We start from the raw sequence: 12,638 nt of genomic DNA, 5'->3' as shown, positions 1-12,638 counted from the left end.
AAAGTTGATTTGCATACAGAACATAAAACTTTCTTTCATATCAACAGTCCATCAGACAACATAGAAAGAGAAAATTTTAAAATACATGGAGAACACGATCCCAATAGGGTTACTTTAACATCACTCTGCACAACTCTAGTAACACAAAAGTGACCTCCCTGGGGACAAAGGATCTGACCCAAAATGTTTATAAAGGTGGCTGCTAATGTACATGTTATTGAAATTGGGACCAGATAAGGCTTTAATGTATAGGCTGCAACTGGGGGGGGGGGGAAGGGAAGTTTATTTTTCTTTTAATGTATACACAATCCCTTTGTGAAATAGAGAATTTTGGATCATTATTTATCTGATTAATGCTCATTACTTTACATTGCTTTCCCCTAAACATTTTCAAGGGCTCTTGAGGGGAGTCTACAGGTAATAAGTAGGAACTTGTATATTTCAATCTGAGATTCTCAGGTTCGTTCAAATACTTGGAAACTCTTCCTTGAGAAACTCCTACTTTTTCACTGAATGGCACTGTAAATAAGAAAGTTCTGAGTCATGTTCATTAGTCAATAACTCATTAATTATTACAAATTCTCTACTTTATAAACTGACGCAGTAAGTAAAGACCTTTTCTTTTATTAGGTTTGATCCCATGCCTAATGAAATCAATGGCAATGTTCAGGCCCAGTCTGAGCAACTAAATATGTTTTGCTGTTCAAACAGAGACCAGCATGACTTACCTATTGGAAGGACTGACTGTAAACCACTTTTTCACACTGGGGAACAATTACTCAGAGCAGCAGTCCCACTAGAGTCAATGGAGCAACTCCTGAAATTGCTCAACACTGTGAGTAAAGGCGTTCACAATCTAGCCCTGACTGAGAACTAAGGGTTTTTTTTTTTAAAGCTCAGAGTTAACTATGGCACACTATGCATTTTTCAATATCAGGTGGTAGAAAATTCCCTAAAATAAACTCCCTTAGCACCTGTAATTAAGCACTGTAATGTTCACAGAACTTCTCGTACCTGTGAATATTTCTTCGAGAGCTGACATTCATGTCAGACAGGCTTTTTCTATATCACTAGAATTTTTCCATACCTTTCCAGTAATTCATAGATTCCAAGATCAAAAGAAACCACTGTGATCATCTAGTCTGACCTCCTGTATAACACAGGGCATAGCACTTCCACAAAATAATTCCTAGAGCAGATATTTTAGAAAAACATACAAACTTGATTTAAAAAACAATCTCTGTCTGTGGAGGAGAGATATAGCTCTGAAAAATCTACATGACAGGATTTGCAAGAATGTTCCACTCACAGGACAGGGGATATGAACTTGAAAGCCTAAAGATCCACAGAGAACTGAAGGGCCAATGCAATGGACTCTCAAGAATCCATAATGACAGCGTTGTGTGGCTCTCTTGCTAACACCTCACCTAGTAGGATAGCTCCTTCAGAAATCATATTGCTATAGTGCTAGAGCTGTGCACTATTCTCCATTTGACAGGGTAGAGAGTTGCAGAGGCAAAGTTTATGTTGGTTCACTCATTAACTTGTACAAATTTCCAAGCAGAAATCTACCAAGTTCCCAAGGGAGCCAGTCACTCAGAACAACTGCTTCCAACCTCCACCCCCAGTCCTGACATACACTTGCAATCATTACAAGAGGCTTCGGCAGATTCCCGGAGAAGAAACAGAGCATACAGAAACAATCCAGACTGGAGAAGAGCATGAGGACCACTGTATCAAGCTTTCTTTTCTACTATACTCATCTTTTTTCAAAATAACTTAACAAAATAGTTAATGACACTTATATTCCATAACTAGTCTATCCAGTGTTATTGTAGCTATGTTGGTCCCAGGATATTAGAGAAACAGGGTAGATAAGGCAATATCTTTTATTGAACCAACTTGTCCCTCTCACCAACAGAATTTGGTTCATTAAAAGATATTTCCTTGTCCATCTTGTCTCTCTACTATCTAGTCTATAATCTTTAAATTGGCTCAAATTAAGTTAATATATTTCCCTCCTGAATCATGTACTGGTAGGCAGGTTCAATCTACCTATTTCCAGGAGCTCATTAATAAGTTCCATTTACTTTTTACCATCGTTATCAGAGCTAAGTACCCAACATTCATATGAACTCTAGTCCAGTGAAAATACTGTAAAAATGTAATCAGCTGAGAATGCATATATTGAATTAGCTACACTTCTACACAACAGCAGGATTTCTGCATATCCTATGAATTGTTATAGCATTTAAAGAAAGAAAAGATTTTGTATAACAATACGGAAATGTTGCTTCAAGTTTATGTATTTAATGTCTCCTGATTCACATAAAGGATTGTAGTATTTATTAGTTATTATTATTGTCAACCTTAACAACACATTCTAAATCTTTTTTCATTGACATTTGGTAATTATGATTCTCTGGAAACTTAAAACTAAAATCCTTTTAAAGATTAAGGACTAGGTTATCCAGATACACACAGGCTCACATTAGAATGGTGTGGAGCCACCCTATGACAATAAGAGTGTACATATGTGCGCACACAAGGCAGTACCACTTTAATGGTGTTGTGTGACCCTCTGAGCACATAACAGGGCATGGGTCTCCTCCCTGCCCTCGTTGGGTGGTTTGCTGTGCTAGAGATCGAAGGAAAGAGCAGTCCCTGTGTTCCGCAGGCACCTTGCACCACCATGAAAGAGCCAAGGACATTTTCTCCATAAGTACATATCTCTCCATTTATAGAACTACTTATTGCTTTGCTAACATTTCACTTTGGTTCATACTGGTTTACATGCCTCAGGATGGTGACATCACCATAGCCACATACTATTCCTGCAGCCTATGGACACACTCTTTTCTCCCTACTCCTAAAAAGGACTGCATTCAACAGGGTAGAATTGGCAGCATGGGTGTCTTTGTATTGACTTCAGGGCACACAGGATTTTGTTGTATGTCTTCACTGAGGTTAGTTTTTATAAATAGAGTATTAATTGCACTATTAGATGTATGCTGTAAATATTAAAAGTCACTACTGAAATAAATTTTTCTTCTTTTCTCATATTAATTTTCACACACATAACTATTCTCATGATCCTGCACTAATATAAAATCTTTTGCGATTACTACATTACTTAGGAAGAACATCATGAGCAGGTAGGGCACAGAGAGTCCATGCATGGCTAAGGACTGACACCCAGTTTGACCACTAAAACAATGAGGAGTCCAGTGGCACTTTAAAGACTAACAGATTTATTTGGGCATAAACTTCTGTGGGTTAAAAATCCCACTTCTTCAGATGCATGGAGAGAAAATTACAGATGCAGGCATAAAAGCTTATGCCCAAATAAATCTGTTAGTCTTTAAGGTGCCACTGGACTCCTTGTTGTTTTTGTGGACACAGACTAACATGGCTACCCCTCTGAAGTTTGACCATTGAACTGCAGATGAATTTGAACACAATTGTGAAAATAGTACTACAAATATATGCCAATAAGAACAGCTCAGATTGAGATACCTAGAAAATAAAATAAATTAATCAAACAAAATTCTGATAGCTTCAAACTAATTCTAGTAAGCAATTCCCTTACCTCAGATGAAGAGACCTTTTGGTCCACTCTTTACATTCTGCCTGCAGACTCTGGGTTTGAGAACTCACTTTTCCTTCAAACAACATTTCATCCACATCCCAGAATGACTGATGCACTCTTTGTGTATTAGCTTTGTCATATTCCTACAAATTATAAGACTGTTTTTAGGAAATACAGCTAAACATATTTAAAATGAGAACCATACCAAATATAAGACATTATTAGTAGTAGTCACTGGAGACACAACTGAGTTAACAAATGACCTTGTTACTAATTTGGTTTTCTTTACTGCTATAGCAGCTGTCCTGCACTGGAAAAAAAGTAACTTTTCGATTACAAGTCATGTGCTGTACGTTGATTCAAAACCTTAGTTTTCTGTAAAACAGTTTAATCTTTCATCAGTAAATTAGACAAAAAGTACTATTAATAAAAATTTGTGACATACATCATCCCTCCAAGAGTAAATTGAGCTTCTTTCAGTGGACAACCCTGTAGTATAGCTTTGTATTCCAGACCAAGAATTATTCAAGTCTGTTGGTGTTATAGGACTGCTAGAAGACAGTGATGAAACAGTTTCACTGTGGAAAGAAACAAAGTAATAAGAATCAAATGTATTTTACACAAACATACTAAAAGTAACATTGCACATATACCATATATATGGTAGTGATGTATGCCTGTGTGTGACACTGTCAAGGTTCCTTCCCCACTCTGAACTCTAGGGTACAGATGTGGGGACCTGCATGAAAAAACCCCTAAGCTTATTTTTACCAGCTTATGTTAAAACTTCCCCAAGGTACAAACTACTTTTCCTTTTGTCCCTGGACTTTATTGCTGCCACCACCAAGCGTCTAACAAATATAACCGGGAAAGAGCCCACTTGGAAACGTCTTTCCCCCCCATAATCTCCCCAAGCACTACACCTCCTTTCCTGAAGAAGGCTTGATAAAAATCCTCATCAATATGCATAAGGGAACACAGACCCAAACCCTTGGATCTGAAGAACAATGAAAAAACAATCAGGTTCTTAAAAAAAGAATTTTAATTACAGAAAAAGTAAAAGAATCAGCTATGTAAAATCAGGATGGTAAATACCTTACAGGGTAATCAGATTCAAAACATAGAGAATCCCTCTAGGCTAAACCTTAAGTTACAAAAAGACACAAAAACAGGAATATACATTCCATTCAGCACAGCTTATTTTATCAGCCATTTAAACAAAACAGAATCTAACGCATATCTAACTAAATTGCTTATTAACCCTTTACCAATGTCTCCTCATTGGTCATTTTGGTCACGTGCCAGCGAGGTTATCTTTAGCTTCTTAACCCTTTACAGGTGAAAGGGTTTTTCCTCTGGCCAGGAGGGATTTAAAGCTGGTTAGCCTTCCCTTCATGTTTATGACAGACACACATGACTTTCAGAACATGCTGTGAAATCCATCTGTTAAATAAGGGTAATGAGAGGGGTATAGGCTTTTAGGTAGAGCGGGATGGGTGTATGCTGCAATCATACCTATCATCCAAAGGCTGATAGGTAGGGCCCTACCAAATTCACGATCCATTTTGGTCAAATTCACGGTCATACGATTTTAAAAATGGCTAATTTCATGATTTCAGCTATTAAAATCTAAAATTTCACAGTCTTGTAATTTTACGGGTCCTGACCCAAAAAGAAGTGGCCGGGGGGTTGCAGTACTGCTGCCCTTACTTTTGCACTGCTCCTGGCTGCAGCGCTGCCTTCAGAGCTGGGCAGCTGGAGAGAGATGGCTGCTGACCACAAGCCCAGCTCTGGAGGCAGAGTCGCCTCCTGCAGCAGTGCAGAAGTAAGGATAGCATGGTATAGTATTGCCATCTTTGCTGTTGCAGAGCTGGCCCCGCAGTCAGCAGCTGCCACTCTCCAGTCACCCAGCTCTGAAGACAGCACAGAAGTAAGGGTAGCAATACCACACCCACCCCTAAAATAATCCTTTAACCCCCTGCAACTCCATTTTGGATCAGGACCCCCCGTTTGAGAAACTACGGTCTCCCCTGTGAAATCTGCACAGTATCAGGTAAAAGCACACAAAAGACCAAATTTCACAGTGGGAGACCAGATTTCATGGTCCGTGACAAGTTTTTCATGGCTGCAAATTTGGTAGGGCCCGATTGATAGGTTAACTTTTCTACCACATTACACTGCTGGATGATTATCATTTTAACTATTACCAGGACACCCTGAACATGTGTATAGGGATTTACTTTACACATGCGACCATGCACATGCATACATACTCAATATGTGAAAGGTGCTGAAAGAATAACATGGTCCCTCCTGCACAGTTAAAGACAGTGAAGCCAAAATCGTACAAGTTATAGACAGTGTGACAAAGTTCCCCCTCTGCCTTGGTGGGTTCTCCACTTTTTGGCAGATTTGCCCACCTCAGAGGTTCACGGCAGCCCTCAGTTTGGCCTCTTCTGCTAGAGGCTCAAACCTGCTGTTCACTCAGCTAACCTCATCACTGGCCAGCATGGGGGAAATGGAGAACAATCTCTGCAGTCTCTGTTGACCCACCTAGTGGGTCGAGGACAGGCCAGATCCCTTTCCAAATTAGAACTTCCCTTTTGGTGTTGCTCACAGACCAGATCAACTCCTCCTGTGTCCGATCAGCAGTTGGAGGGATAGAGGCAACCCAGGCCCGCCCTCTACACCGGGCTCCAGCCCAGGGCCCTGTGGATAGTAGCTGTCTATGCCTCCTGTATCAGCTGCGTGACAGCTATAGCTACAACTCCCTGGGCTACTTCCCCATGTCCACCCCCCAGAACCTTCTTTATCCTCACTGCAGGATCTTTCTCCTGAAGCCTGATCATGCTTGTACTTCTCAGTCCTCCAGCAGAACATCTTCTCACACCTTGCTCGCCCTCCACTAACTGATGGGAGGTCCTTTTTAAACCAGGTATCCTGATTAGTCTGCCTGCCATAACTGATTCTAGTATGTTCTTAATTGGCTTCAGGTGTCTTAATTAGCTTACCGATCTTAATTGGTTCTAGCAGGTTCCTGATTGCTCTAGGACAGTCCCTGCTCTGGTCACTCAGGGAACAGAAAACTATTCATCCAGTGGCCAGTATATTTGCCTTTTACCAGACTCCTGTACCCCACTGGTCTGGGTCTGTCACAACAAGTAAACTTTTTGAAATCTATTAGAAATTGATAGGCTCAATTTGCATTATTTCTTACAGTAAAGTGTTTAAAACTACAAAAGTTTCAATTAGTATTGCTTTATTATATTTACTGCTACTTATTATACTTTACACATACAGAGAGTGGGCTTGTGATGGTTTGCGCCCTTTGAGGTGTCACCTGATGTGCTGGGGTGTCACTGAGTCAGCCTATTCTTCCAGCCTGGGTCCCCTTTACCTGGCCTTGCTGGGCCTAGGCTCACAAGCCTCTTCCAGTCAAGCACACAGGCAGAGCCCACACCCAGCTGCATAGACAGACAGAGATCCATTCTGGTGCCCACTCTCTTTAAGGGGTACAAACCCAAAGGTTTTATGAAATTCGCCCTCTCCCTCAATGGGGAGGGAGATATGCACAACTTGAGTCAGTGGCAGTATGGACTGTCCACAGGAAGGCCAAACCTTTTGACAGTCCATTGTCCTCACTGATGGGCCATGAACCCTGTCTGGCTTTTCCATTGTTGTACCTGAAGTGTTAGCAGTGGGCGTCACCCAAAGTAGCATAGTTGAAATACAAAGTCAATATTCCTAACTTCAGATACAGAAATGATACAGGCATACAAATTGGATAATCACATTCAGTAAATCATAACCTTTCCAATGACACCTCACAAGACCCATCCTGCATAAAGTATTTCTCAGCTGTTATTCCCATATCATAAGCATATTTTCATAAAGAATATGGAGTGAAACATCACACCTTCCCTTCGAGATTACTGCCAGAGGTTTGATCATCGACCAATACGGAGGCAGTATGCCTAAAATCCCTTTTTTGGCTTTGGTTATACAATCGCCAAGAGTTATCAAAACATTGTAACATTATCCACAGGTGCTTTTGCAAAGTCCTGAGTTTCTGGTCTCAGGTTGCCTGAAAACATTTTGGTGTGTAGTATTGTGAACATAATGCAGATATCAATATCTTTTAAAGTGTAGGTGTCTTGGCATTTAGCCACCAATACCATGAGGTGGTGGGCCTCAGTTTCCCCTTTCACACAGCAGTCTAGATTAGTTGTGCTTTTTCTGGTGTGTCCAGCTCTAAGCCTGTTTACAGGTACTAGCTCAGAAGCAGCACTGTTAAAGGACTTTCTTGTTACCACTCCCAGTCCGTACCAAAGATTCTTCCAACAATCATGCATGTTACACATTTTGAAGTATTTACCACCAGTATCAAATTCTTTGTCTTGACCCAAAGTGTGTGTAGTAAGAGACATAAAATTACCAGCAAATTCTTGAAAGAGAGGCGCTTCCAAGTAAGATCATCATACCACATCCTCTGTCTAAACAAATCAGTTTGTTTAACATTTACTGTATTTCTCATCCCCTCAGTAAAGGTTCTTAGTTTAGGTATGTCTTTGGAGTTTTGGTACGGAAAGGGTGTATGGAGACCTTGTATGTTACTGGCCCACCCCCTGTGGAGTAGCATTTCCTCGCTAGGGTTAATCCCATTGGAAGAATCCACTCCTACACACACATCCCCGGGGTTCCTTTGCGTTGCCAGACCCCATCACTCAGTGTCTGATGCTTAGCTGTGGGGAGGGGTTTACCTGCCTGGGAAGTGGCGGTCTCTGCATGAGATGGTTCATTTGCATATCCACTGACACCAGAATGCCTGGAAGAATACCGTCCCCCCCTCCACCTTAAAGGGAGGGAGTTGGTTTTCACAGGCACAACAGGAAAAAAAACATTTTGCAATAGTGCTGGCCACAGGTGATGTGCCTGGGAGTGCAGATGCAGATCCAGCAAATTTCTCGTGTTACCCTTCCCTGTAATAAGTAGGGGGACACTCATGTACTCCCCCACATTCCTTCTTAACTCCTTTCCTTGTCCCTTCTCTCCCAAGGAACACACCTCTGTGTCCTCAGGGCGGCATCTGCCCTCTGTTCAGCTGTGGGCTCAGAGCTAACAGCCTTCACTGGTAATTGGGTTTGCCTCCAGTTACAGGGCCCAAGGATACCTTAACCACTGCAGCAGTCTCCAGGATTTCACCCCCTTTCTCTGGGCTTTCTTCTAGGACACATTTTCCTATGAATTTTACAGTGAGTTCTGTTTCGTGCTTAACTGCCAATTCCTGGCAGCCAGCAACCTCGACACACTCCCTACTATCAGACAAAACACTCCCATCACCCGAGGGGATAGCAACAGGACAGGAGCTGGTTTTACCCACTCCCACCTTTGGTAGCAAATTGCTTTGCAGGGCAGTAGAGGAATTAAGGAGACATTCTCTCATTTCCTCAGCAGTTTCTGTAGCTTTGCTCCTTTCCACTGGGGCTTCAGCACAAGATTTCTCCTTGCTGTTGACAGACCCCTGCATAGCCCTAGCCACATTGAAAAAGTAATTTCCCAGAAGAATCTGGGTAGGATTTTGAGCAACCGCAGCCATGGTTAATTCAGCTTTCAAATCTCAGTTTCCATGTGCACTTTAGCCAAAGGCACAAAGATTTTGTGACCCCATACCAACAAAAGCTCTGCCATTTGTCCTGGCAGTATGTCTTTCTCCTGAACCAGGTCTCTCCTGACCACAGAGATTTCTGTACCAGTATCTCTCCATGCAGGGAGTTCTCTGCCAATTACTTTGACAGCCTTCATGTGCTTACTGCCTGGCTGTGCAGTGGCAACCTTTACAAATCCTGTGTGATAAGTGGCAACTGCCTGAGGTGCCTCTGTGCTCTGGGTAGCAGCATTTCCATGAGTTGCCTGCTGCCTGTTCCCACTCAGCAGAAGGCATATATTCTTCAGGTGCTCAGTGGAATTACGATAGCACCTGCTGGGCTCTTCTGCTTTCACAGGAGATTTGGGACAAGGACTGCAGAAGTGAACTTGGGGAAGTGAGTGTCCAGCCTCCCATCCACCCTCCTTCCTGGGGTAAAACAAGGACTTTGCTTCCCACCAAAATTAAACTCCTCTGCCTGTGATTTATTCCACTAGGTGCTTCAGATTGCTCCAATTTATCAGCATAAACTGCAAGTTCATCAACAGTTTCCATCTTTTTATCCCTTAAACACTGTTTTACATTAACACTAGACATATTCAGGAACTGTTCCTGACCAACCAAATCATACATTCCTTCAAAACTTGTATAAGTATCTTTTCCCCTCACCCACTTATCCAGTAAATCTCTCATTTTGGTTCACATAAGCCACATTACTTAATCCAGACCCTCTCTTAAAGCTTCTAAATTTTACTCTATACATTTCAGGTGTAATCTGAAACTGTTCAAAACCGAATCCTTAAATTTACCACAATTGGAAGCATCACCCATGGACATCTTATTGAATATGAGATTTCAGGCAGCAGAATTTTTGAATATGTCCAGAGCTCTCCCAGTCAATTTTGCAACCAAAATGGTCATCTTTGGATCGTCAGGAATCACATGGCGCATACACAGCCTCTCAAAGGTGATGAAATATTCAGCAGGATCACCAGATTCGCTATATAGTGGACACAACCACTTCCACTTGTGGATTTTTGGAGAGGTGGCGCCCTCTGGTGTGGGGTTTTGTCTCCTCCATTCCATTACAGCCAGTTCATGATTCTGAGCTTCCCTTTCCCTGTCAGCCTCGAGCTGCCTCAATTCCATGGCCCTCTGGTGGGCTGCTTTCTGGGCCTCAATTTCTTTGTCTTTCAATTCCAGGGCTTGCTTCTGGGCTTCCATGGCCCTCTCGTGGGCTGCTTTCTCCCTGGCATTTTATGCTTCTTGTAATTCCATACGTCTTTTATGCTCTTTCTCATTTGCCACTATCTGAAATCTGCAGAGCTCCAACTTTTTGGTAGCTTCACTTTCACTCATTTTGCTGTTTTTTCCTGTCCCTTTTTCTCTTGCCAGAAATAAGCAAACAGAAAATAACAAACCAGTAACCACTTTGTCTGTTCTCTAGTCACCACACTTAAAATTCACTTAAAATCACCACCAGTGTTTCAGGGCAATAAGCTGTGCACACTATCCTGCTGCTTACAACACTGTGACAGGTCTGGGCCCTTTGGGGTGTCACCTGATGTGCTGAGATGCCACCAAGTCAGCTTATTCTGCCAGCCTGGGGTCCCCTTTACCTGGCCTTACCGGGCTAAGCTCACAAGCCTCTTCCAGTCAAGCACACAGGCAGGGCCACACCCAGCTGCATAGACAGACAGAGATCCATTCTGCTGCCCACTCCCTTTAAGAGGTACAAACCGAAAGGTTTTATGAAATTCGCCCCCTCCCTCAATGTGGAGGGACATATGAACAACTTCTTGCCCCTCCCCACCCAGTTAGCAATTACATAAACTGGGTTATATTATAAACAAGAAATAAGTTTATTAACTAGAAAAGGTGAATTTTAAGTGAATATAAGAGATAACAGAACAAAGCAGATTACTGAGCAAATAAAACAAAGTACACAAGCTACGCTCAATATACTTAAGAAAAAGGTTACAAAATGTAAATTAATCACCCTAAATGTTATTTTAGGCAGGTTGCAATGTTTCTGTGGTTCAGAGTTCCAGTTATATTCCTTTTCAGACTGGATCTCTGTCTCAGCCTGGACTCCCCCCTTGCCTTCCCTTCAGGTGGCTTTAGCAGTCTTTCTTCTTGGGCAGATAGACCATGGAGAGCGGCAGTCTTGTTTGCCTTCCTCCCCACCCTTAAGTAGCATTTACATAAGGTGGGAATCCTTTGTTTCCCAAACTGACCTCCCTTCCCTTCCAATGGAAAGTTACAAGAAGTTCCAGGTAATGTTTAGTATCAGGTGACAAGATCACCTGACTCTGTAGTATTACAGCGTCCATGAGTCAGTTGCAGTGTGGATTGTCCACAGGAAGGCCAAGCCTTTTCACAGTCCATCGTCCTCGCTGATGGGTCTTCAGCCCTCTCTGGCTTTTCCATTGTTGTACCTGAAGTGTTAGCAATGGGCATCACCCAAAGTAGCAAAGTTGAAATACAGATACATCTCCAATATTCCTAACTTCAGATACAGAAATAATACAGGCATACAAATTGGATAATCACATTCAGTAAATCATAACCTTTCCAATGACACCTTACAGACCTATCTTCCATAAAGTATTCCTCAGTTATGTCATATTCATATCATAATCATATTTTCATAAAGAATATGGAGTGAAACATCACAGGACCCATTCCAAACTTTCAGTTATGGGTTTTTAGTTTGTCAGGCGGCTTTTATATGGCTGTACTCCAGATCCTCCAACACCGGAATGCAGTGAAGATCTAGGCAACCATCTTTGCAGACCAACCAATGTCTAGGCCAGTGGTTCCCAAACTTGTTCCGCTGCTTGTGCAGGGAAAGCCCCTGGCAGGCCACGCCAGTTTGTTTACCTGCCGCATCTGCAGGTTCGGCCAATCGCGGCTCCCAGTGGCCGCGGTTCGCTGCTCCAGGCCAATGGGAGCTGCTGGAAGCAGCGGCCAGCACATCCCTCAGCCCACGCTGCTTCCAGTAGCTCCCATTGGCCTGGAGCAGTGAACCGCGGCCACTGACAGCCGCGATCGGCTGAACCTGCAGACGCGGCAGGTAAACAAATCGGCGCGGCCCGCCAGGGGCTTTCCCTGCACAAGCGGCGGAACAAGTTTGGGAACCACTGGTCTAGACAGTGGTAGTTGGAATGAGGCCTCTTTAAAGTTAGCTGATCTACAAAAACAGCTTTCTCGTCACTGAACTCTGAAGTTTGAACCTGGGCTCTCCATGCTGGCAGGTGCCTCTTCATTTTGCTCTGAGGTTGTGGCGCCCTGGAGCCCAGTAGTGTAGTTCAAACCCAGAGATATTTACAGACGATCTGATTAACAAAGGTTATTTGTATTTTGTGCAGTACAGAGCCTGTGTGTTTCTGTTCCTAGATTAAA

General features: G+C 42.6%; 1 protein-coding gene across 2 annotated transcripts in view; it reads right to left on the bottom strand.

The window, feature by feature from the left end:
• FAM149A (family with sequence similarity 149 member A) overlaps window positions 1-12,638 on the bottom strand; it is a 76,330-nt gene that overhangs the window by 12,096 nt on the left and 51,596 nt on the right. For both annotated transcript variants that reach the window (XM_073341861.2, XM_073341862.2), the window contains exons 3-4: window positions 4,035-4,167; window positions 3,590-3,732 (exon numbers count right to left, since the gene is read on the bottom strand). In XM_073341861.2, coding sequence (XP_073197962.2) covers window positions 3,590-3,732; window positions 4,035-4,167 — 276 coding nt within the window. The remainder of the gene's footprint in view (window positions 1-3,589; window positions 3,733-4,034; window positions 4,168-12,638) is intronic.

The sequence above is a fragment of the Lepidochelys kempii genome, chromosome 4 (genome assembly GCF_965140285.1).
Source record: "Lepidochelys kempii isolate rLepKem1 chromosome 4, rLepKem1.hap1, whole genome shotgun sequence".
Classification (NCBI taxonomy): Eukaryota; Metazoa; Chordata; order Testudines; family Cheloniidae; genus Lepidochelys; species Lepidochelys kempii.
The sequence above is the reverse complement of the archived record's forward strand: the minus strand, read 5'-3'. Positions and strand labels throughout refer to the sequence as shown.